This window comes from Haliotis rufescens, unplaced genomic scaffold, assembly GCF_023055435.1.
Source record: "Haliotis rufescens isolate VD_foot unplaced genomic scaffold, xgHalRufe1.0.p SCAF_47, whole genome shotgun sequence".
Classification (NCBI taxonomy): Eukaryota; Metazoa; Mollusca; class Gastropoda; order Lepetellida; family Haliotidae; genus Haliotis; species Haliotis rufescens.
This window is the reverse complement of record NW_025964190.1, coordinates 1,278,612-1,300,000: the sequence shown is the minus strand read 5'-3', so window position 1 is coordinate 1,300,000 and position 21,389 is coordinate 1,278,612. Positions and strand designations below refer to the sequence as shown.

Here is a 21,389-nt window from a genome sequence, read left to right as displayed (position 1 = left end):
GTCAGGTTGAAATATATTCAGTATTTGTCAATGGATCAGAATATCATCAATACAAATCAGTTCAAAGATGAGACACCACTATTCAGGCCTTCTTGTACGGGTCGATTTCGAAATTAGAATTGACATGTATTGTTCAATCTTCCATAACTCAATATCTACTCAATGTTTTGTGCTTCCGGGTTCTACAGGTCAGTAGTCAGTGACATGACGTTTATCTCGGGGTGTAGTGTAGTGTTGTGTTGTGGCAACTCGGACTGGGTGCAACAGGCCAATCACTGCACATAAGTAGTAGATAGACACTCATAGTACTGTCACTTATCATACACAAACCTCGAGCCATATCCTGAATTCACTCGGCAACACATAAGGCATATGGGTGGAGGTGTTTGAGGTATGTATCTTTCCGAGTATCGCGTTATGAATTTGTATGTGCACAATTATAAAAATATGAAAAAGTGAAAATCATCACTTTTAATATTAATTCAGTGAACCTCCCGACAATGGATTCAGGCATTGTGTTTTTATGATTGAGTTTAGACTTTGACATTATATGTTGTAAATCAGATTTCCGTAATGAGTGAGTGAGTGAGTGAGTATGGTTTAACGCCGCTTTTAGCAATATTCCAGCAATATCACGACGGGGGACACCAGAAATGGGCTTCACACATTGTACCCATGTCGGGAATCGAACCCACGTCTTCGGCGTGACGAGCGAACGCTTTAAAAACTAGGCTACTCGACCGCCCCTTTTCCGTTATTAAATTATAAAAAAGTAAAAACATAAGTCAGGCTGAGTTGAAACTTTGACATTGTACATGTTGTAAATCAGATTATTGTATTTCCTTAATGGAGCTCGAGATGTGTCGGAGAAGCGTTAGCATCTGCGAGCCTGTTTCAACCAGAAAAAAACCATATCGACACATAAATAATACTCAATATGTCGTAGTATAATATTCCATAAATGCTTTATGATTGTCATAGTAATAACATTTTCATGTTTATTTTTCTGCAAACTCAACTCGACCCAGATATGGCGCTACCTGTTTTCGTCACTGTAATTTAACAAGCAGATTATAATTGTGGTTAAGCTGCATTAGGTCGACTTTCCCTCTAGTGTTCATAACACGTTAATGAGCCTGCATGTCACGGACGTGGTTTCCTTAATACGGTAACACTACCTTCCCGCAGAGTTTTCCTACTGAAATCATGTCATAAATATCCTTGTCTACACTAGACACTTGACGATGAGGAAATGTAACTTCATTATTGTCCATAAGCGTGTTCTTAAAGAGGTACCTCGCGTTGGTTATTTGACAGTCCCAGCAAGTTTCGACCGCCTCCGTGGTCTAATGGTAGAGCGTCCGCCCGGAGAGGGGAAGGTCCGGGGTTCGATCCCCAGCCGCGTCATACCAAAAGACGTTAAAAGATGGTACTTGTTGTTACCCTGTCTGGCGCTCGGCATTAAGGGGCTAAAACAAGGACTGGTCGGCTCGGAGTCAGTATACTGTGTCTGAGCGGGGTATTCATGTTAAACTGCGGCATGGTATCTCAGTGTGCTAGCACTATGAATCGGCATCAGTCCGGATTAGTACAAGCAGCCACACACACATACACGTGCATGCACGTCGCTATATAAGTGTCATAATCTTGGACGCGACGTTAAACCCCATTTCACCTCACCTCACCCAGCAAGTTTCATTCACGTCACCAGCAAAACATTGTGTAGATCGACTGACTGAAATGTAAGGTGTTATCAGTTTATCATTTGACGGTTTTCGTTGATTACACAGACGCAATACATGTCCGACTCCAGTAGCACATTACACAGGAGAAAACTCATCACAGGGCATTTGTTTGTTTGTTTGTTTGTTTGTTTAGCAATATATCAGCTATGTGACGGCAGACAAACCAGTGATGCATATCATGAACGAGGTCCCATGTCGTCGGTGACTATTGTCACGTAATGGCTGGGTTACCAGTCCTGACAACCAGATCCCTTTAGACGCCTCACACAACAAACATACGATGTGGGGGGCTTTTGTTTACGGACCCCACACGAAGAAAAAATGTTAATCCCAAAGAAATGGATTATGCATTATTATACGAGGATGAAGGTTAACGTTATAAGGAGCTTTAGCTTGAAATTCGGAAGTCATTTGTGATGTGTGTGTGGCTTTTTATAATAGTCCGGACTTATGTCGATTCTTATTGCTAACCCACTGTGATACCATGTCGTAATTTAACATGAATACCAAACTCAGACCTTGCAATGACTCCGAGCCGAGGCAGGGTAGCAGCAAGTGTTATCTTTTAACGTAGTTTGGTATGACGCGGCCTGAGGATTGATACATGGACTTTCCCACAATTCTAGGCTTGACAGTATCCAGGTAATTGCCACTCGCGGTCTGTGTCTCTTGTTTCGTGTTTTTCTTGTGTATGTATGTATCGACAACAAACAACCCGAGGTCACCTTGCTGCTCAGCTGTACTGACTGTAGGGTGTTGAGTGCCCTCCTGACTGTAGGGTGTGGATGGTGATTCAGCTGGCTGTACTGACTGTAGGGTGTTGATAGTGATTCAGATGGCTGTACTGACTGTAGGGTGTTGATGGTGTCTCAGATGGCTGTACTGACTGTAGGGTGTTGATGGTGTCTAAGATGGCTGTACTGACTGTAGGGTGTTGATGGTGTCTCAGATGGCTGTACTGACTGTAGGGTGTGGATGGTGTTTCAGATGGCTGTACTGACTGTAGGGTGTGGATGGTGTTTCAGATGGCTGTACTGACTGTAGGGTGTGGATGGTGGCCCAGATGGCTGTACTGACTGTAGGGTGTGGATGGTGATTCAGCTGACTGTTCTGACTGTAGGGTGTTGATGGCGATTCAGCTGACTGTACTGAATGTAGGGTGTGGATGGTGTCTCAGATGGCTGTACTGACTGTAGGGTGTGGATGTGTTGCAGATGACTGTACTGACTGTAGGGTGTGGATGGTGTTTTAGATGGCTGTACTAACAGTAGGGTTTGGATGGTGTTTTAGATGGCTGTACTGGATGTAGGCTGTGGATGGTGTCTCAGATGGCTGTACTGACTGTAGGGTGTGGATGTGTTGCAGATGACTGTACTGACTGTAGGGTGTGGATGGTGTTTTAGATGGCTGTACTAACAGTAGGGTTTGGAAGGTGTTTTAGATGGCTGTACTGGATGTAGGCTGTGGATGGTGTCTCAGATGGCTGTACTGACTGTAGGGTGTGGATGTGTTGCAGATGACTGTACTGACTGTAGGGTGTGGATGGTGTTTTAGATGGCTGTACTAACAGTAGGGTTTGGAAGGTGTTTTAGATGGCTGTACTGGATGTAGGCTGTGGATGGTGTCTCAGATGGCTGTACTGACTGTAGGGTGCGGATGGTGATTCAGCTGGCTGTTCTGACTGTAGGGTGTGGATGGTGATTCAGCTGGCTATAGAGACTGTAGGGTGTGGATGGTGATTCAGCTGACTGTACTGACTGTAGGGTGTGGATGGTGATTCAGCTGACTGTACTGACTGCAGGGTGTGGATGGTGATTCAGCTGACTGTACTGACTGCAGGGTGTGGATGGTGTTTCAGCTGACTGTTCTGACTGTAGGGTGTGGATGGTGTTTCAGATGGCTGTACTGACTGTAGGGTGTGGATGGTGATTCAGCTGGCTGTACTGACTGTAGGGTGTGGATGGTGTTTCAGCTGACTGTTCTGACTGTAGGGTGTGGATGGTGATTCAGATGGCTGTACTGACTGTAGGGTGTGGATGGTGATTCAGCTGGCTGTACTGACTGTAGGGTGTGGATGGTGATTCAGCTGACTTTACTGACTGTAGGGTGTGGATGGTGATTCAGCTGACTCTACTGGATGTAGGCTGTGGATGGTGTCTAAGATGGCTGTACTGACTGTAGGGTGTGGATGGTGATTCAGCTGGCTGTACTGACTGTAGGGTGTTGATGGTGTCTAAGATGGCTGTACTGACTGTAGGGTGTTGATGGTGTCTCAGATGGCTGTACTGACTGTAGGGTGTGGATGGTGTTTCAGATGGCTGTACTGACTGTAGGGTGTGGATGGTGTTTCAGATGGCTGTACTGACTGTAGGGTGTGGATCGTGGCCCAGATGGCTGTACTGACTGTAGGGTGTGGATGTGTTGCAGATGACTGTACTGACTGTAGGGTGTGGATGGTGTTTTAGATGGCTGTACTAACAGTAGGGTTTGGATGGTGTTTTAGATGGCTGTACTGGATGTAGGCTGTGGATGGTGTCTCAGATGGCTGTACTGACTGTAGGGTGTGGATGTGTTGCAGATGACTGTACTGACTGTAGGGTGTGGATGGTGTTTTAGATGGCTGTACTAACAGTAGGGTTTGGATGGTGTTTTAGATGGCTGTACTGGATGTAGGCTGTGGATGGTGTCTCAGATGGCTGTACTGACTGTAGGGTGTGGATGGTGATTCAGCTGGCTGTTCTGACTGTAGGGTGTGGATGGTGATTCAGCTGGCTATAGAGACTGTAGGGTGTGGATGGTGATTCAGCTGACTGTACTGACTGTAGGGTGTGGATGGTGATTAAGCTGACTGTACTGACTGTAGGGTGTGGATGGTGATTCAGCTGACTGTACTGACTGCAGGGTGTGGATGGTGTTTCAGCTGACTGTTCTGACTGTAGGGTGTGGATGGTGATTCAGATGGCTGTACTGACTGTAGGGTGTGGATGGTGATTCAGCTGGCTGTACTGACTGTAGGGTGTGGATGGTGTTTCAGCTGACTGTTCTGACTGTAGGGTGTGGATGGTGATTCAGATGGCTGTACAGACTGTAGGGTGTGGATGGTGATTCAGCTGGCTGTACTGACTGTAGGGTGTGGATGGTGTTTCAGCTGACTGTTCTGACTGTAGGGTGTGGATGGTGATTCAGATGGCTGTACTGACTGTAGGGTGTGGATGGTGATTCAGCTGGCTATAGAGACTGTAGGGTGTGGATGGTGATTCAGCTGCCTGTACTGACTGCAGGGTGTGGATGGTGATTCAGATGGCTGTACTGAATGTAGGGTGTGGATGGTGATTCAGATGGCTGTACTGACTGTAGGGTGTGGATGGTGATTCAGATGGCTGTACTGACTGTAGGGTGTGGATGGTGTTTCAGCTGACTGTACCGACTGTAGGGTGTGGATGGTGATTCAGCTGGCTATAGAGACTGTAGGGTGTGGATGGTGATTCAGATGGCTGTACTGACTGTAGGGTGTGGATGGTGATTCAGATGGCTGTACTGACTGTAGGGTGTGGATGGTGATTCAGATGGCTGTACTGACTGTAGGGTGTGGATGGTGTTTCAGCTGACTGTACCGACTGTAGGGTGTGGATGGTGATTCAGCTGGCTATAGATACTGTAGGGTGTGGATGGTGATTCAGCTGGCTCTACTGACTGTAGGGTGTGGATGGTGTTTTAGGTGGCTTTACAGACTGTAGGATGTGGATGGTGATTCAGCTGGCTATAGAGACTGTAGGGTGTGGATGGTGTTTCAGCTGACTGTACCGACTGTAGGGTGTGGATGGTGTTTCAGCTGGCTGTACTGTTTGCAGTGTGTGGATGGTGATTGAGCTGGCTGTACTGACTGTAGGGTGTGGATGGTGTTTCAGCTGGCTGTACTGACTGCAGGGTGTGGATGGTGATTCAGATGGCTGTACTGACTGTAGGGTGTGGATGCGGTCTTAGATGGCTGTACTGACTGACCGAAGGGTGTGGATGGTGTCTTAGATGGTTGTACTGACTGACCGTAGGGTGTTGATGGTGTCTCTGATGGCTGTACTGACCGTAGGGTGTGGATGGTGTCTCAGATGGCTGTACTGACTGTAGGGTGTGGATGGTGTCTCTGATGGCTGTAATGACCGTAGGGTATTGATGGTGTCTCAGATGGCTCTACAGACTGCAGGGTGTTGTTTGGTAATCGCTTGGTTGCACACATTTGTTATCACACGATTCAGAAATTATCTCTCGACTATAACAGCCATAAATTCTTTGTTTCAGGTTTCATTATGGGATGCATAAAGTCGAAACAAGTCGGCGTGGAAGAACAAAGCCCCGGCCGAGCAGAACCAACCCCCGCCCGAACAGATCCAACACGCAACGACCCCAACCCTCCACTGAAGCCCCCTAAAAAGAAGAAGAGTGATGCGGTGCCTTCTCCGGAAGCGTTTGCTGCTATTGATGCGCATGCGTTGAAGGTGAGAAAAGGCGGAGGATGCGTTTAAGTGACTATATTCGTGAAAGATACCGGTCAGTGTACCGTTTCTCTGTTGAATGAGAATCAAATATATACCCCTTGAAAATGTAGGGGGTCTGCAAGAATGTTTATGTCTGCAACACGTAACACCAAAACACATCCCATAGTTTGCACGTGCCTCACGCAGTAGCGCCACACACATGCGTTGGGTGTCATTCCTGATTTTGACAATTTCAAGGAAGATCGATCAATCTCTGTGGACCATTATTTATGTCAATCGTATTGATTCTGCTTATCACACAGTTACGATTTACTTGACTCAATTCATTGTTTGTGAGAGGGGGGCCAGGTGGCCCATTCGTCAAAGGCGCCGCGATTCGCTGTACAGAGTTACGTCCCTTGGGCACGCCAGAAACCTATGATTGTGGGTTCGAACCCCGGTTCGCCCCGATTATGTTTCTAGGTTTGTCAGCACCATACCCGTGCTCGTGGGTTTCACCGAAAACGTTTGTTATATATATATATATATATGGTAAACGTCTGAGACCTGTATGACTTCGGGCTTTCCTCCCACATTAGGCTAACACGCCGTGATATAACTGGAATACTGTTAAAAGCAGCGTTAAATCCAACTCACTCACTCACTCACTCGCCTATCAGTTCTGTCTAGAAACTTATATACATTCTGGCAGCAGCGACTATTACGTATGACGTACTTTCAGGGGACAAACAGGTTACAGGGTCGGCCTGCAGGGTTTAACACGACTTTTAACAATATTTCAACTGTATCATTATTGGCGGAGTGAGCTTAAAGTGATAGATAACGGATCGTGATTATTACGATTCTTGGATTCGAACTCAGAACAAGCAGATACTGGCAAGTAAGTTTGTCCTGTCGATATCCATTTCCGGAACCTTTAACCACTGAGTCACAACAACTGGTAACCTTTGCCTGTGACATCCGGTTTAAACAACGGACACTCCCCAAACCGTAGAATCAAGTTCCTGATAATTGAATAACTATAATTACAGTGAAACCGTTAGAACGGACCGTTTGTCCATGAAGCCCGCTTTCAGGGGATTACTGAAATAAACGTCTTCATTCATGCATAAATCTGGAAATCGGGTTTATCTGTTGACGGTAACGGTACTGTGCGGGGTAACTGTCTGTTCTTGTTTTTGCACTTTGTCTAGGCTCCGGCCAGTGCTCGCTCATCCGTGACCTCCCTAGCACAGTACCTGGTAAAGCCAGCCCGGAATGACATGGAGAAAATCCGGGCCTTCTACAGATGGCTTGGTGACAATATCAGGTGTGTTCGGTACAGGTTTCTTGTGTGTAGTGGTTGTTTGTTTGTTTGTTGTAAAACTCCGTACTCAGCAATACTCCAGCTTTATGACGGTTGTCTGTAACTAACCGAGTCTACACAAGATATATCAGTAATTGACATCACAAGCATTGATCTATGCAATTGTTATACGATGTCATGCATCAACCAAGTCAGCGAGCCCCATCCGATTCTGTCAGTGGCCTCTTACGACAAGCATGGGTTGCTGAAGCCCAATTCTTATCCGGATCTTCATGTGGGCGATCCATTATGTCGTATGGTACAACAAGAACAGGATCTATTCTAACCAGGAATCCAAAAGGTGCTGTATGTTATTCAAATATATCTTATTACTTTCATTACAATCCGCTGAGATCCGGGGTACAATAGATCTTCAGCAACCCATGCTTGCCGTAAAAGGCGACTTGCTTATCGTAAGACGCCACTGACTGGATCGGGTGGTCAGGCTCGCTGACATGCCTGATGCATGTCATCGTATCCCAATTGCTTGGATCGATGCTCATGATGTCAGTCATTGGATTGGCTTGTCCGGACTCGATTATTTACTGAACGTCGCCATAAAGCTGGAATATTGTTGAGAGCATCATTAAACAACAAACAAACAAACTTCCATTACAACTTCTAATCGTTTTCTACATGTCTTAAAGCCCCCCTTACACAAGACTGCGACCTTTGTGTCACCTTTGAGTGATCAAAAACTGGCCAGGACGCTCAATGGTCGCCTGTACCCAGAAAATCATGTATTTATGTAACTGCTCCAGCAGTTGTTCAGCAGTAACTGCTCGAGTTGTTCAGCGTCTGCAACCACAGTGAAACAATGCAGGTACAAACCCTCTATTTATAGGCAGACTGTGGAGGCATTACCGGTAGCTCAAAGGCGGCAGAAAAGAGGCAGAAGCATTGCCATGGTGTCTCAAGGGTTGCCGTGGTCGCCGAATGGAGGCACAGCGGTCGACACCTCCCGTGTACCACCTTGGAACGACCTAGGCAACCATTCTGCCTCGTTTGAGCCTCCAACGACGACCTGACAAATTTTATGGTCGCACACGGGAGGCACAAAGGTCGCCATCCTGTGTAAAGGCCCCATTAGGTATGCGGGGAAAATGGCATGTACAATTCGTCCTTTATTATCTCATGTGCTTATTTCTTTGACAGTTACGACGCATCCAGGTTCTTTAGTGGCAACAGTGGCTCTCAGGACCCCGATGCAGTGCTGAAGCGTGGATCTAGTGTCTGCGAGGGATATGCCAGACTCTTTCAATCTCTCTGCGAGTAGGTCATGCTCAGGACATAAACATACTGCCTTTTTTAATTATAATATAAGTTAACTGTAGCGACCCTTAACTAGATGTGAAACAAAAATTTCAAATGTTCTCAATTGCAGTATGACAAAGTAAAATATTTTGAGTAAAGCAAAATTTGCTGAGACCGACCAGTGAAGACCCGGTAAGAGAATAGGTCTTCAGCAACCCATGCTCGCCGTAAAAGGCAACTATGCTTGTCGTAAGAGGCGACTAACGGGATCGGGTGGTCAGACTTGCTGACTTGTTTGATGTTGGCCATCGTATCCCAATTGGGATCGATGCTCAAGATCACTCGATTGTCTTGACTAGATTATATGCAGACCGCCGTCATATAGGTGGAACAATGCTGAGTGCGTCGTTCAATAACAAAAAAAAAAAAAAATGTGTTGAGTCCAATGTTTGAGTTGGTAGGTGTTCTGAAGTGAGTACAAATCGATAAGAGCCGTTACTGAAAGTATCACGTTGTGTAAGCTCAAACAGAAGGGCATGACAGACAGGCATTGAAAGTCTATCATACCTACATCGTAAGCCATAAGTAGGGCACGCATAAAGGATATTATATACAAACCTTGCAAGGATAGATTAGTTCTGCACTACACGTCGCTGTTATGACGTGGCACCGCTGAATGTGTCAACAGAATATAGACAAGCGCCAAAATTGTAATGTCAAAAAAGAGCTTGCAGCACAAGTTATGACGAGCACACAAAAGATATAATTGACTATTTCTTCTTTTGAAATAAAATACGATTTTCAGAACATGTGTTAACACACCATATCAAAGCATGTGTTATAAAAATCCCGTGAAGATCCGAGGTAGAATAGGTCTTCAGCAACCCGTGCTTATCATAAACTATACGGAATAACGGTTTTATGTTTACCTTTATCGTTACAGCGAATGCAAGATACCTTGCAAAAAGGTCTCTGGTTTCGCCAAAGGGTTCGGCTACAACCCAGAAAGCCCCTACACACTAAACACGCAAACGAACCATGCGTGGAACGTGGTGTATGTTCAGGGAGAGTGGCGCCATATTGAGTGTACGTGGGGAGCAGGACACCTGAACAACGACCATAAATACGAGAAAGAGTTCGAAGAATTCTATTTCCTCACTGATCCTGAGGATTTTGTCATCAAACATTTTCCATATGCTGACAAGAATTTAGAAGCCAGTATCTCTCTGCAGCTGTTGAAAAAACCGTTATCTCTCGAGGAGTTCAGCAATGCTCTTTCTCCAATGACCAATGGTATCACATGGGGGTTTGAATGTACGAGCCACAAGACTCAAGTGATCACAGTAGACAAGGAATGTGAAATCAGCTTCAAGACGCGAAATGTAAAACTCAGTGGAATATTGTGTCACTTGAAGGAGAAGAACACCCAGCGGGAATACAGCCAGTATGTCCTCTTAAGGAAACAAGGAGACAAGTATACAGTGAGAGTTACTCCACCTGCCGAAGGCAAATACAACCTGGGGATCTTTGGCAAGCCAGAATCGTCATCAGGTACTACACACCACTCACTCATCACCTTTGTTTTACAGTGTCAGTCTGTTGCCAAAGATCTGCGTCCATACCCTAAGAAGCAGGGATCCTGGGGTGCAAGTCAAAACGCCATTCAATATGGCTTCACCAGCGACATATTGGGAAAGGATGTTGTGACTACATCGACTGGCGAAGTCGAGCTCAGGATCAAGACGTCAAAGCTTGTCCCCATCTCACTGCGTCTTGAACAAGCAGACTCTACTCAAACTGATCTGGATCGATACGTATTTGGCTTTTATGAGGGCAATACACTTGTTCTTAAAGCAAGAGTACCCAGTGTTGGCTTTTATAAGTTTACACTTTTTGGAAAACATCCCGAGAACTCAGAGTCATCTTCGTTTGACCATGTTGCTGACTTTTTGATTGAAAGCAAAAAAGCTGTAAGCAATGTTCTCCCTTTCCCCGGTGCTTACACTGCTGCTCAGAAATATGGCTGCCATCTGCATGAGCCTCTCTCTGGGGATCTTCCAGCCAATCAGGATGTCCGACTTAAACTAAGCTCAGATAGTTTAACTAAGTTAATGGTCAACAAACAAGTGAAGGAGAAGGAAGGTAAAGAGTTCAACTTTACCTTTAAAACGCCGTCAAAGGGAGAAGAGTTAAGTGTGTATGGTACCTCTGGCGATAGTTCTAGCTTTGATGGCCTGTACACGTACAGAATTGTGTGACTCTGAATTTACTCAAAGGTATATTTCAACAAAGACATCGAACTAGCTTAACGCTGACAGCCTTGACCGTTTGATGAGGTTAAGAAGCAGGTTAGGTCTCCGATCACTTCCTGCAGTAGAAAAGAAAACACCGGATTTGTGTTTGTTTTTATATTTACTTCCGGTAGTTATTAAAATATATCAACAGAGAATATACTTATTGAATATTACAGACAGTCCGTCCAGATGTTTGATGCACATTCATGTATTTACTGCAAACTGACATATGTTCCGTTGGTGTGGAGGTCCATCTAGCAGAGGAGTCCACCATACGACTCAACCATAATCATGGGAGGGGCGGTAGAGTAGCCTAGTGGTTAAAGCGCTGGCTCGTCACGCCGAAGATCCGGGTTCGATTCCCCATATGGGTACGATGTGTGAAGCCATTTTACGGTGTCCCTCGCCGTGATATTGCTGGAATATTGCTAAAAGGGCAGCAAAACCATACAAACTCGCTCACCCACTAATCATATGTATATTATCAACTATCGCTTTTTCGACTCATCGACCTTTATTATAGGGTATGGTGTTGAAATGAAATCTTATTCCCGTTTATATGAACACATCAAAACACGATTTCTTTAAGTTTTGTTCGTTTCTGAAATTTGGTAGGTCTTGAGGACCTTCTTGATCCCCTTCATACCATGTCCACTTTCAATAAGACGGAATATTTAGCATGATCATGAAACGATTACTATATGTCATCACTATGGGTAAGTTGAATTTGTCAGTGTCATGCATGACGTTACAATAAACGATAATTGATAAAATGGTTTCAGAGTTGTGTCAATCCTTGTATTCGTTTAACTAACTAGGGATATTGCTTAAAAACAGTAAATCTGTTTATAGTTTATGAAATTGCAGGCCATTATTTGATATACAATTAGTGTTACATCAGGTTAGTGTTAGTGTTAAGGGTTAACTATAAGGGTTAGTTATATTTCTTGACAGAGCATATTTTGTTGCTTCTTATTTCACGCCACACTAGAAAGAGGTCGTTATCATGGCGCAAGAAAGGTGTCCCTCAAAGGATGCCAGAAGGGGATTTCGCACGGGGTGCAAGAGAGGGGTCACACAGAGGGTGCAAAGAGAGGTGTCACTAAGAGGGTGCAAGAGAGGGGTATCCAACAGGCTGCAAATGAAGGGTCTCCCACAGGGTGCAAGAGAAGTGTCTCTCACAGGGTGCAAGAGGGGTTCCCAGGGTGCAAAAGAGGTGTCTCCCACATGGTGCAAAAGTGGTGTCTCCAACAGGGTGCAAGAGAGGTGTTACTCAGAGTGTGAAAGAGAGGTGTCACTCACAGAGGGTTAGAGAGCAGTCACTCACAGGGCGCAAGAGACGGGTCCTTCAAAGAGTGCCATTATTTGATATACAGTAGGGGTTACGAAAGGTTCGTATCCGGGTTAAGGGTTAAGAGAAGGGTCCCTCAAAGGATGCCAGAGGGGGGTTTCGCACGGGGTGCAAATAGAGGGGTCAAACAAAGGATAAAAGAGAGGTGTCACTCACAGGATGCAAGAGCGGTGTCGCAACAGGGTGCAAAAGATGTGTCGCCTACAGGGTGCAAGAGAGTTGTCTACCACAGGGTGCAAGAGAAGTGTCTCTCACAGGGTGCTAGACAAGTGTCTCCCACAGGAGTGCAAGAGAGGGGTCCAACAAAGGGTGAAAGAGAGGTGTCTCTCACAGGATGCAAGAGCGGTGTCGCACACAGGGTACAAAATACAAATATGTGTCGCCAACAGGGTGCAAGAGAGGTGTCTATCACAGGGTGCAAGAGAGGTGTTACTCACAGGGAGCAAAAGAAGTGTCTCCCACAGGGTGCTAGACAAGTGTCTCCCACAGGGTGCAAGAGAAGTGTCTCCTACAGGGTGCTAGACAAGTGTCTCCCACAGGGTGCAAGAGAAGTGTCTCCTACAGGGTGCTAGACACGTGTCTACCACAGGGTGCAAGAGAGGTGTTACTCACAGGGTGCAAGAGAAGTGTCTCCCACAGGGTGCTAGACAAGTGTCTCCCACAGGGTGCAAGAGAAGTGTCTCCTACAGGGTGCTAGACACGTGTCTACCGCAGGGTACAAGAGAGGTGTTACTCACAGGGTGCAAGAGAAGTGTCTCCCACTGGGTGCTAGACAAGTGTCTCCCACAGGGTGCAAGAGAAGTGTCTCCTACAGGGTGCTAGACACGTGTCTACCACAGGGTGCAAGAGAGGTGTTACTCACAGGGTGCAAGAGAAGTGTCTCCTACAGGGTGCTAGACAAGTGTCTCCCACAGGGTGCAAGAGAAGTGTCTCCTACAGGGTGCTAGACACGTGTCTACCACAGGGTGCAAGAGAGGTGTTACTCACAGGGTGCAAGCGAAGTGTCTCCCACAGGGTGCTAGACAAGTGTCTCCCACAGGGTGCAAGAGAAGTGTCTCCTACAGGGTGCTAGACACGTGTCTACCGCAGGGTACAAGAGAGGTGTAACTCACAGGGTGCAAGAGAAGTGTCTCCCACAGGGTGCTAGACAAGTGTCTCCCACAGGGTGCAAGAGAAGTGTCTCCTACAGGGTGCTAGACACGTGTCTACCACAGGGTGCAAGAGAGGTGTTACTCACAGGGTGCAAGAGAAGTGTCTCCCACAGGGTGCTAGACAAGTGTCTCCCACATGGTATAGGAGAAGTGACTCCCACAGGTTGCAAGAGAAGTGTCCCCCATAGGGTGCAAGGGAGGTGTCGTTATCATGGTGAAAGATAGGGGTCTCGCATGGGTTGCAAGAGAAGTGTCTCCCATAGGGTGCAAGAGAGGTGCAATAGATATTTTAGCATTTCATTATCCCATTCTTTTTAGAAATTCGAAAAGTTTACACTAACCAATCAGTAACAGTATGTATAATGATCTATGCAGCAACCTTTTCACGATAAAAATCCTGCTCACCATAATTAAACACATTAATTAAATAATTTCTGTGGAATTTTCAGAATAATGCATGATATATTCCATGCCCCATGTACAAACACTTTCGTCAGGATACCCATGATAATCTTAAAATTGCACGCGCATAAATTCCCAAGGAATTGTTGTAAAGTCAGTCTTTGTTTATTTATTATTTCCAACATGTTACATAGTAGTCAGTGACGAACAGGAACTTTACTCCGCCAGTATGTAAGTTCTGAAGACCACTGACAACCCCATTAAACATTGGGGGCACGGATCGCCCAGTCGTGTGAGGCGCCGCGATTCGCTGTGCAGAGTTGCGTCCGTTGGGCAAGATGAAACACTGAACTCCGATGCGACATTTCATTTAGGTTTTAACATGAGGAAAGTGAAGGATCTTTGTCCATTGTACAATTCCGACGATATCATAAGAATGTGCTGATGAATAGTGATGATACCAGATGTTCGCGAAACGTTGAGCGTAGAATGACCCACCGCTAGCACCGTCACAAACACATGCAAAGGCAAGTCTATTGTTCACCTGACACGGAAAGAAAAAATGATTTGTTACTGATGCGTCAAATTAAAAATAAATGTCCTCAATATGTGTACTGTAATACGTTTTTTAAAGCTTTACAAAGGTCAACACTTGTTAAAAAATGTTGCGGAAGTGATTATTGGGGTAAAAAGTAATAAAGCATTTTTATGTTATGTTTTGTGACAAGAATGTGTTGTGAAAATAACAAAATGAAAGTGAAGAATATAAATAATCATTACATAAAAAAAAATAATCAGCCCCGTGTATATGTTTAAAATGTAGAACTGCATCACATACATCAAAACAAAAATGGTGTTAATATATTTTGTTTAATGTTACACGACGTAATAAGTTCATATGCAAGAAATGAACACGACCATACCCTGCATCAAACTTTAGATGTACGGATGTACAGATCAACGGATTCGCTTAATTCAGCAACCTGTTCGCTTGGTTTTTCCTTGGCCCTGATAAAGAAATTCGTCAATCTGAATGTCACATCTGTATATCATATCACAAGTCAATAAAGGAGATCCTCAGTTATTGTCTACTAATATTCATCTTTGAACGTAGCATATGCTCCTTCGGAAAGTGACCCATGACGATTCGGGGTAGAATAGGTCTTCAGCAACCCATGCTTGCCGTAAAAGGCGACTTACGGGATCCGGTTGTCAAGCTCGCTGACTTGGTTCATGCATGTCATCGATCCTGATTGCTTGATTGATGCTCATGAAGTCAATCACTGGATTGCCCCGTCCAGACTTTATTATTTACAGACCTTCGTCATATAGCTTGAATATTGCTGAGTGCGGCGTTAAACAACAAACCAACCAAATAACTTTGGAAAGTGGTATGGTGTCTTTATAACACTTCATATGCATTCTCTCCTTGTATGTCTGCGTACAGATCCCATTGTGACCCCATGCTTGCCGTATAGGTGACTATGCTTCTCGTAAAAGTCTACTAACAGGATCGGGTAGTCAGGCTCAGTGACTTTGTTGATGCATGTCGTCAATCCCACTTGCGTAGATCGATGCTCATGATATTAATCACTGGATTGTCTGGTCCAAACTCGATTATTTACAGACCGCCGTCATATAGCTTGAATATTGCTGAGTGCGGCGTTAAACAACAAACCAACCAACGAACCAACCAACCCATGGTGACCTAACACGGATGCAGCAGGTGCGTGCCTTCCAGGTCCTGCAGCTTAGGCGGATCACTCATCCCACTTCCATCAATGTCATCCTGAAGTCATCCCTCATCTGAACATGTACGTCGGTCTGGGACTCCCAGTTGTGGGAAAGTAAGCGAATGTGTCGGTAACAAGGGTCACGCGGGTACAGGAGAGTCGGGATGGTGCTGCACGTCATAACGTCCAGTCTCCATCTTCACTCTTAAACGCAGAAGGGAAGTTGAACAACCTTACGTCCTCGGACAAGAGACGGTTCCCTGTCATTACTTGATCTCGGTCCAGTTCCCGTTTCTGACCTGAAGTAGAGACACTTTGCTGATTCACTACGTTTATGGGGGCACGGTTATCCTAGTCGTCTAAGGCGCCGCGATTCAATGTGTAGAGTTGCGTCCCTTGGGCACGTCAGATTGTGGGTTGGGATCCCCGTTCGCCCCGAATCAGCGCCATAACCATGCTAGTGGGTTTCACGGAAGTGGTAAACATCTGAGACCTGCATCACTTCTGGCTTTCCTCCAACATTAAGCTGACACGCCGCGATATAACTGGAATACTGTTAAAAGCGGTGTTAAACCCAACTCACTCACTCACTACGTTTACAAAGTAAATACTTCAAAACTTCATAGGTCAACCAAATGATATAATTCTCGTATCGTTATGTTGGGAGGCATTCAAGCCTTATCATTACATTACGACATAATATTTCTGCAATTAGAGAAAGTTGCTAGATATCTATAGATTGTTTGTTGTTTAATGCCGCACTCAGCAATATTCCAGCTATATGACGGCGGTCTGTCTAGACCAGACAATCCAGTGATTAACATATTGAGCATCGATCCAAGCAATTGCGACCAATGACATGAATCAACCAAGTCAGCGAGCCTGACCACCCGATCCCGTTAGTTGCCTCTTACGACAAGCATAGTCGCCTTTTACGGCAAGCAATTGAGATCGATGACATTCCAATGATTGACATCACGAGCATCGATCTGCTCAATTGGCATGACATGCATCAACCAAGTCAGCGAGCCTGACCACCCGATCCCGTTAGTCGTTAGTCGCCTCTTTCGACAAGCAAAGTTTGCTAAAGATCAATTCTAACGGGGATCTCCTAGGGTACGTGTAATTAGTGGCACCTGGACTTGCTGACGTATAATTTAGCTGCACCAAGTTTTCGTGCTCCCCACTCTGTATATCTTGGTGTCAAAACCGAAAAAAATAAGATTATCATTTTTGGATTGAAATAACGCACAATCTCAAAGGGTCCCAACTCACAACTCAACAATTTGAACAGAAATAATATTTTCATATGTGTCACATGCTAAGGCTGGTATGTAAATTTATCATCTACAACTGGCTTCGCGAGGTAATATCACATGGGTGACATTAATGGGATGTAACACAATGCTTAGCAGACAACTATGACGTCACCAATGACCATGATGTCAAAATCAAACATCACTTATCTCTCTGCTTCTGAAGCTGTTTAGCTGTACCATTTACTCATTGTACATGCTGTTTTCAAACTGAAACAAGTTTGAAGAATCGTGTTGGATTATAAATATAATTTCCTCTCGTTTCTTTTGACTTCAATGTTAGACATAATGTATAGAAAGGTTGTGAGTAGATGAAATGATTTTAACCATCTTCCTCTCCTTCATCAATGGTTTCAAGAAGATCTTCCTTTGACCATTCCCGGGCGGACCACAGCTGCGACTGAACACAAACAACAGAATAATTGATCCATTAGTGATAATGTTAAATCTAAGTGGCTTGAGGTTATTATTTGTTTAAAGAACATGACAGATACAGTGTAGCAATTGGCCATGTTTTACAAGTTGTTTTTTTATTTACAAGGGTTTATTTTATTTACAAGGGTTTATTTCACTACATATTTAACATATTGAAGAAGAGCAGAGTTTATCTTCTTCGCGTTCTTAAACTGGTTTTGTATCTCACGAGAGGTACATTATTTAGAAAGGTTATTGTGCACTTTTGTGGAGAACCATTTTGCAATATATTTGCTGAGTGGAAAAGAAAGATGTCACCTTCAACTTGATATGAACAAGGACATGATAATGGTCACTGACTTCGATGACCATAAAAAAACATTGAAATGATTCTGACCCACAATACACGTGGCCTATAACGAAATAATGGTTAGAAACGTCTCACTGTGATTCAGCAGAGATGTGACACCAAGGAACAAGAAGGTTGCTAGGAGTTTGCATCATCAAGTTTTACCTACGTGTACACTAGGGGTGACTATGGGTCTGGAAATCACTATTGCGATAACTATTGATATTGAAAGAAACTATTGCGATAACTATTGATATTGCAAGCACTTATTGCGATAAATATCGATAGTTTTCAGTGTATAATTTTAGATGGATTTTAGAGCTGAATTAAACTTTGGAACTGAAGTTTCCTTTGAATGTGATAACCATAGCAACAAATAAAAAGTGAAGTTTGAGATATGACTGATTTGTTTTATCTTTACCTTAATTATTTAAGAAAAAGAAACTTCCACACTAGCATGTGTAAATTACCACCACTCATGATCAAAAGAAAAACAATTTTGAACAGCATTGAATGTATTTTATTGATATGGTAAATACAATCGAAACTTGCCATATTCCTAACTGAAATTTATACTATTGATCGGAAACTGAATTAACAATCGATTTATTGACTTTAAGGGCTTCCCAGTAGCAATATATCGATAGTTCGATTTATCGTGACACCCCTAGTATACACTGGTATTAAGCTTGTCCATTTAACATATGGAGGTAAAGCAAGATGTACATACTCCAGCATCAGTCTGCCGCTGACTTCGTGAAGGACACTCTGGATTATTGGTTGTGCCTGTAACATCCTGGTCAGTTCCCTCCTCATAGCTCTGAGGATCATCACCATACTGCACAGCCCCATCTGAAGCAACCATAACTGCATCATCCGCACCCTGATGCTCGCTAGATATTCATCAAACATGCGACAAACTTCATTTCTTTGAAATAAACTGTTTAAAGGAAAACAATGGAGCTCTCGTTTATGTCTATCGTACATGTAGACAACGTTTCTTGTCTAGTGTAACGCCGCAGTGAACAGTATTTCAGTTACATGATTGCAGTCTGTAGATAATCGAGTCTGGACCAAACAATCACGCGATGGCATACATCAACTAAGTCGTTTGTGAGATTGTGGTTTAACGCCGCACTCAGCAATATTCCAGCTATATGACAGCGTTCTGTAAAATAACCGAGTCTAGATCAGACATTCCAGTGATTGACATCATGAGCATCGATCCACGCAATTTGAATCGATGACATGCATCAACCAAGTCAGCAAGCCTGACCATCCGATCCCGCAGTCGCCTCTTACGACAAGCATATTCGCCTTTTACAGCAAGCAGGGGTTGCTGAAGACCTATTCTTACCCGATCTTCACGGGTCTGTAAAAAAAGAGACACCCAAGTAGGCATTGATAAAATACATGAAATCAAACCAAATATCGGTTACCCCTAATTGGCTTGTCAACTAAGTCAACAAGCCTGACCAAGTCAGCGAGCCTGACTACCCGATCCCGTTAATCGCCTATTATGACACACGTGGGTTCCTGAAGACCAATTCTAAACCGGATCTTCAAAGGGTGTAAATAATATATATTGCAACAATATCCGTAAATTTAAACAACACAGAAGAAATATACAGCCGTTGACATGAAGGTTTAGTTGAAAATGACTAACACTATAAATGTACAAGCGGGAATAATCAATGAATAGAAGGAGTTATCGCAGACAAACCTGAGATGAATAGCCATGATATGATGTTGTTTAACACAGAGGAATGACCTGGCCAGTCTACCACCACATGAATGATTCCAGGGAAATGGGTTGCATCTGTGAGTCTCATCCTCCATTCTTCAAGCGGCATTATGAAGGAACACACATCCTTCCCTCTGAGAATAAATGATAGTAGTTACAATTTAAGTAAGTGAGTGAAGATACTTTTGCGCCGCTCATAGCAATGTTCAAGCAATACCACGGCGGGGAACACCACATATGGACTTTTGCGCCGCTCATAGCAATGTTCAAGCAATACCACGGCGGGGAACACCACATATGGACTTTTGCGCCGCTCATAGCAATGTTCACGCAATACCACGGCGGGGAACACCACATATGGACTTTTGCGCCGCTCATAGCAATGTTCAAGCAATACCACGGCGGGGAACACCACATATGGACTTTTGCGCCGCTCATAGCAATGTTCAAGCAATACCACGGCGGGGAACACCACATATGGACTTTTGCACCGCTCATAGCAATGTTCACGCAATACCACGGCGGGGAACACCACATATGGACTTTTGCGCCGCTCATAGCAATGTTCAAGCAATACCACGGCGGGGAACACCACATATGGACTTTTGCGCCGCTCATAGCAATGTTCACGCAATACCACGGCGGGGAACACCACATATGGACTTTTGCGCCGCTCATAGCAATGTTCAAGCAATACCACGGCGGGGAACACCACATATGGACTTTTGCGCCGCTCATAGCAATGTTCAAGCAATACCACGGCGGGGAACACCACATATGGACTTTTGCACCGCTCATAGCATTGTTCAAGCAATACCACGGCGGGGAACACCACATATGGACTTTTGCGCCGCTCATAGCAATGTTCAAGCAATACCACGGCGGGGAACACCACATATGGACTTTTGCGCCGCTCATAGCAATGTTCATGCAATACCACGGCGGGGGACACCACATATGGACTTTTGCGCCGCTCATAGCAATGTTCAAGCAATACCACGGCGGGGAACACCACATATGGACTTTTGCGCCGCTCATAGCAATGTTCATGCAATACCACGGCGGGGAACACCACATATGGACTTTTGCGCCGCTCATAGCAATGTTCAAGCAATACCACGGCGGGGAACACCACATATGGACTTTTGCGCCGCTCATAGCAATGTTCATGCAATACCACGGCGGGGAACACCACATATGGACTTTTGCGCCGCTCATAGCAATGTTCAAGCAATACCACGGCGGGGAACACCACATATGGACTTTTGCGCCGCTCATAGCAATGTTCATGCAATACCACGGCGGGGAACACCACATATGGACTTTTGCGCCGCTCATAGCAATGTTCAAGCAATACCACGGCGGGGAACACCACATATGGACTTTTGCGCCGCTCATAGCAATGTTCAAGCAATACCACGGCGGGGAACACCACATATGGACTTTTGCGCCGCTAATAGCAATGTTCAAGCAATACCGCGGCGGGGAACACCACATATGGACTTTTGCGCCGCTAATAGCAATGTTCAAGCAATACCACGGCGGGGAACAACACAGATGGACTTTACACAATGTTCTCATGTTGGAAATTGAACCCGGGCCTTTGGCACGACAAGACAACGCTTTAACCACGTGGTTACCCCACCACCCAGTTTCCATTTAAAATAGTTTAGAATAAGTAGACATGAAGTACCCGTCCTTAGAAAGTTGTACCATGCGTCTTGTTTCGGCGGGTGAAATTGGTCCCGGCCACACTTACCATGACTCTCACACCATCAATAAGTTTCATGGCGTGATC

General features: G+C 44.7%; 2 protein-coding genes across 3 annotated transcripts; one reads left to right on the top strand and one right to left on the bottom strand.

The window, feature by feature from the left end:
* Nucleotides 1-215: 215 nt before the first annotated feature.
* LOC124151293 (kyphoscoliosis peptidase-like) lies at nt 216-11,904 on the top strand. 2 transcript variants are annotated; one of them, XM_046523690.2, is made up of 5 exons: nt 216-391; nt 6,042-6,238; nt 7,432-7,547; nt 8,739-8,855; nt 9,781-11,904. In XM_046523690.2, exons 2-5 carry the CDS (start codon nt 6,050-6,052, stop codon nt 11,093-11,095), a joined length of 1,737 nt encoding a protein of 578 aa, XP_046379646.2. In that variant the 5' UTR covers nt 216-391; nt 6,042-6,049; the 3' UTR covers nt 11,096-11,904. The 2 variants fall into 2 exon arrangements, with proteins under 2 accessions (XP_046379646.2, XP_046379648.2); XM_046523692.2 differs by lacking the exon at nt 216-391 and adding an exon at nt 2,275-2,387.
* Nucleotides 11,905-16,773: 4,869 nt separating this feature from the next.
* Nucleotides 16,774-19,722, bottom strand: LOC125372760. The gene is made up of 3 exons (XM_048383355.1): nt 19,571-19,722; nt 18,578-18,699; nt 16,774-17,484 (listed from the first exon to the last, which is right to left on the bottom strand). The coding sequence occupies exons 1-3, from the start codon at nt 19,698-19,700 to the stop codon at nt 17,407-17,409; spliced, it is 330 nt and encodes a 109-aa protein (XP_048239312.1). The 5' UTR covers nt 19,701-19,722; the 3' UTR covers nt 16,774-17,406.
* Between the last annotated feature and the right edge of the window lie 1,667 nt (nt 19,723-21,389).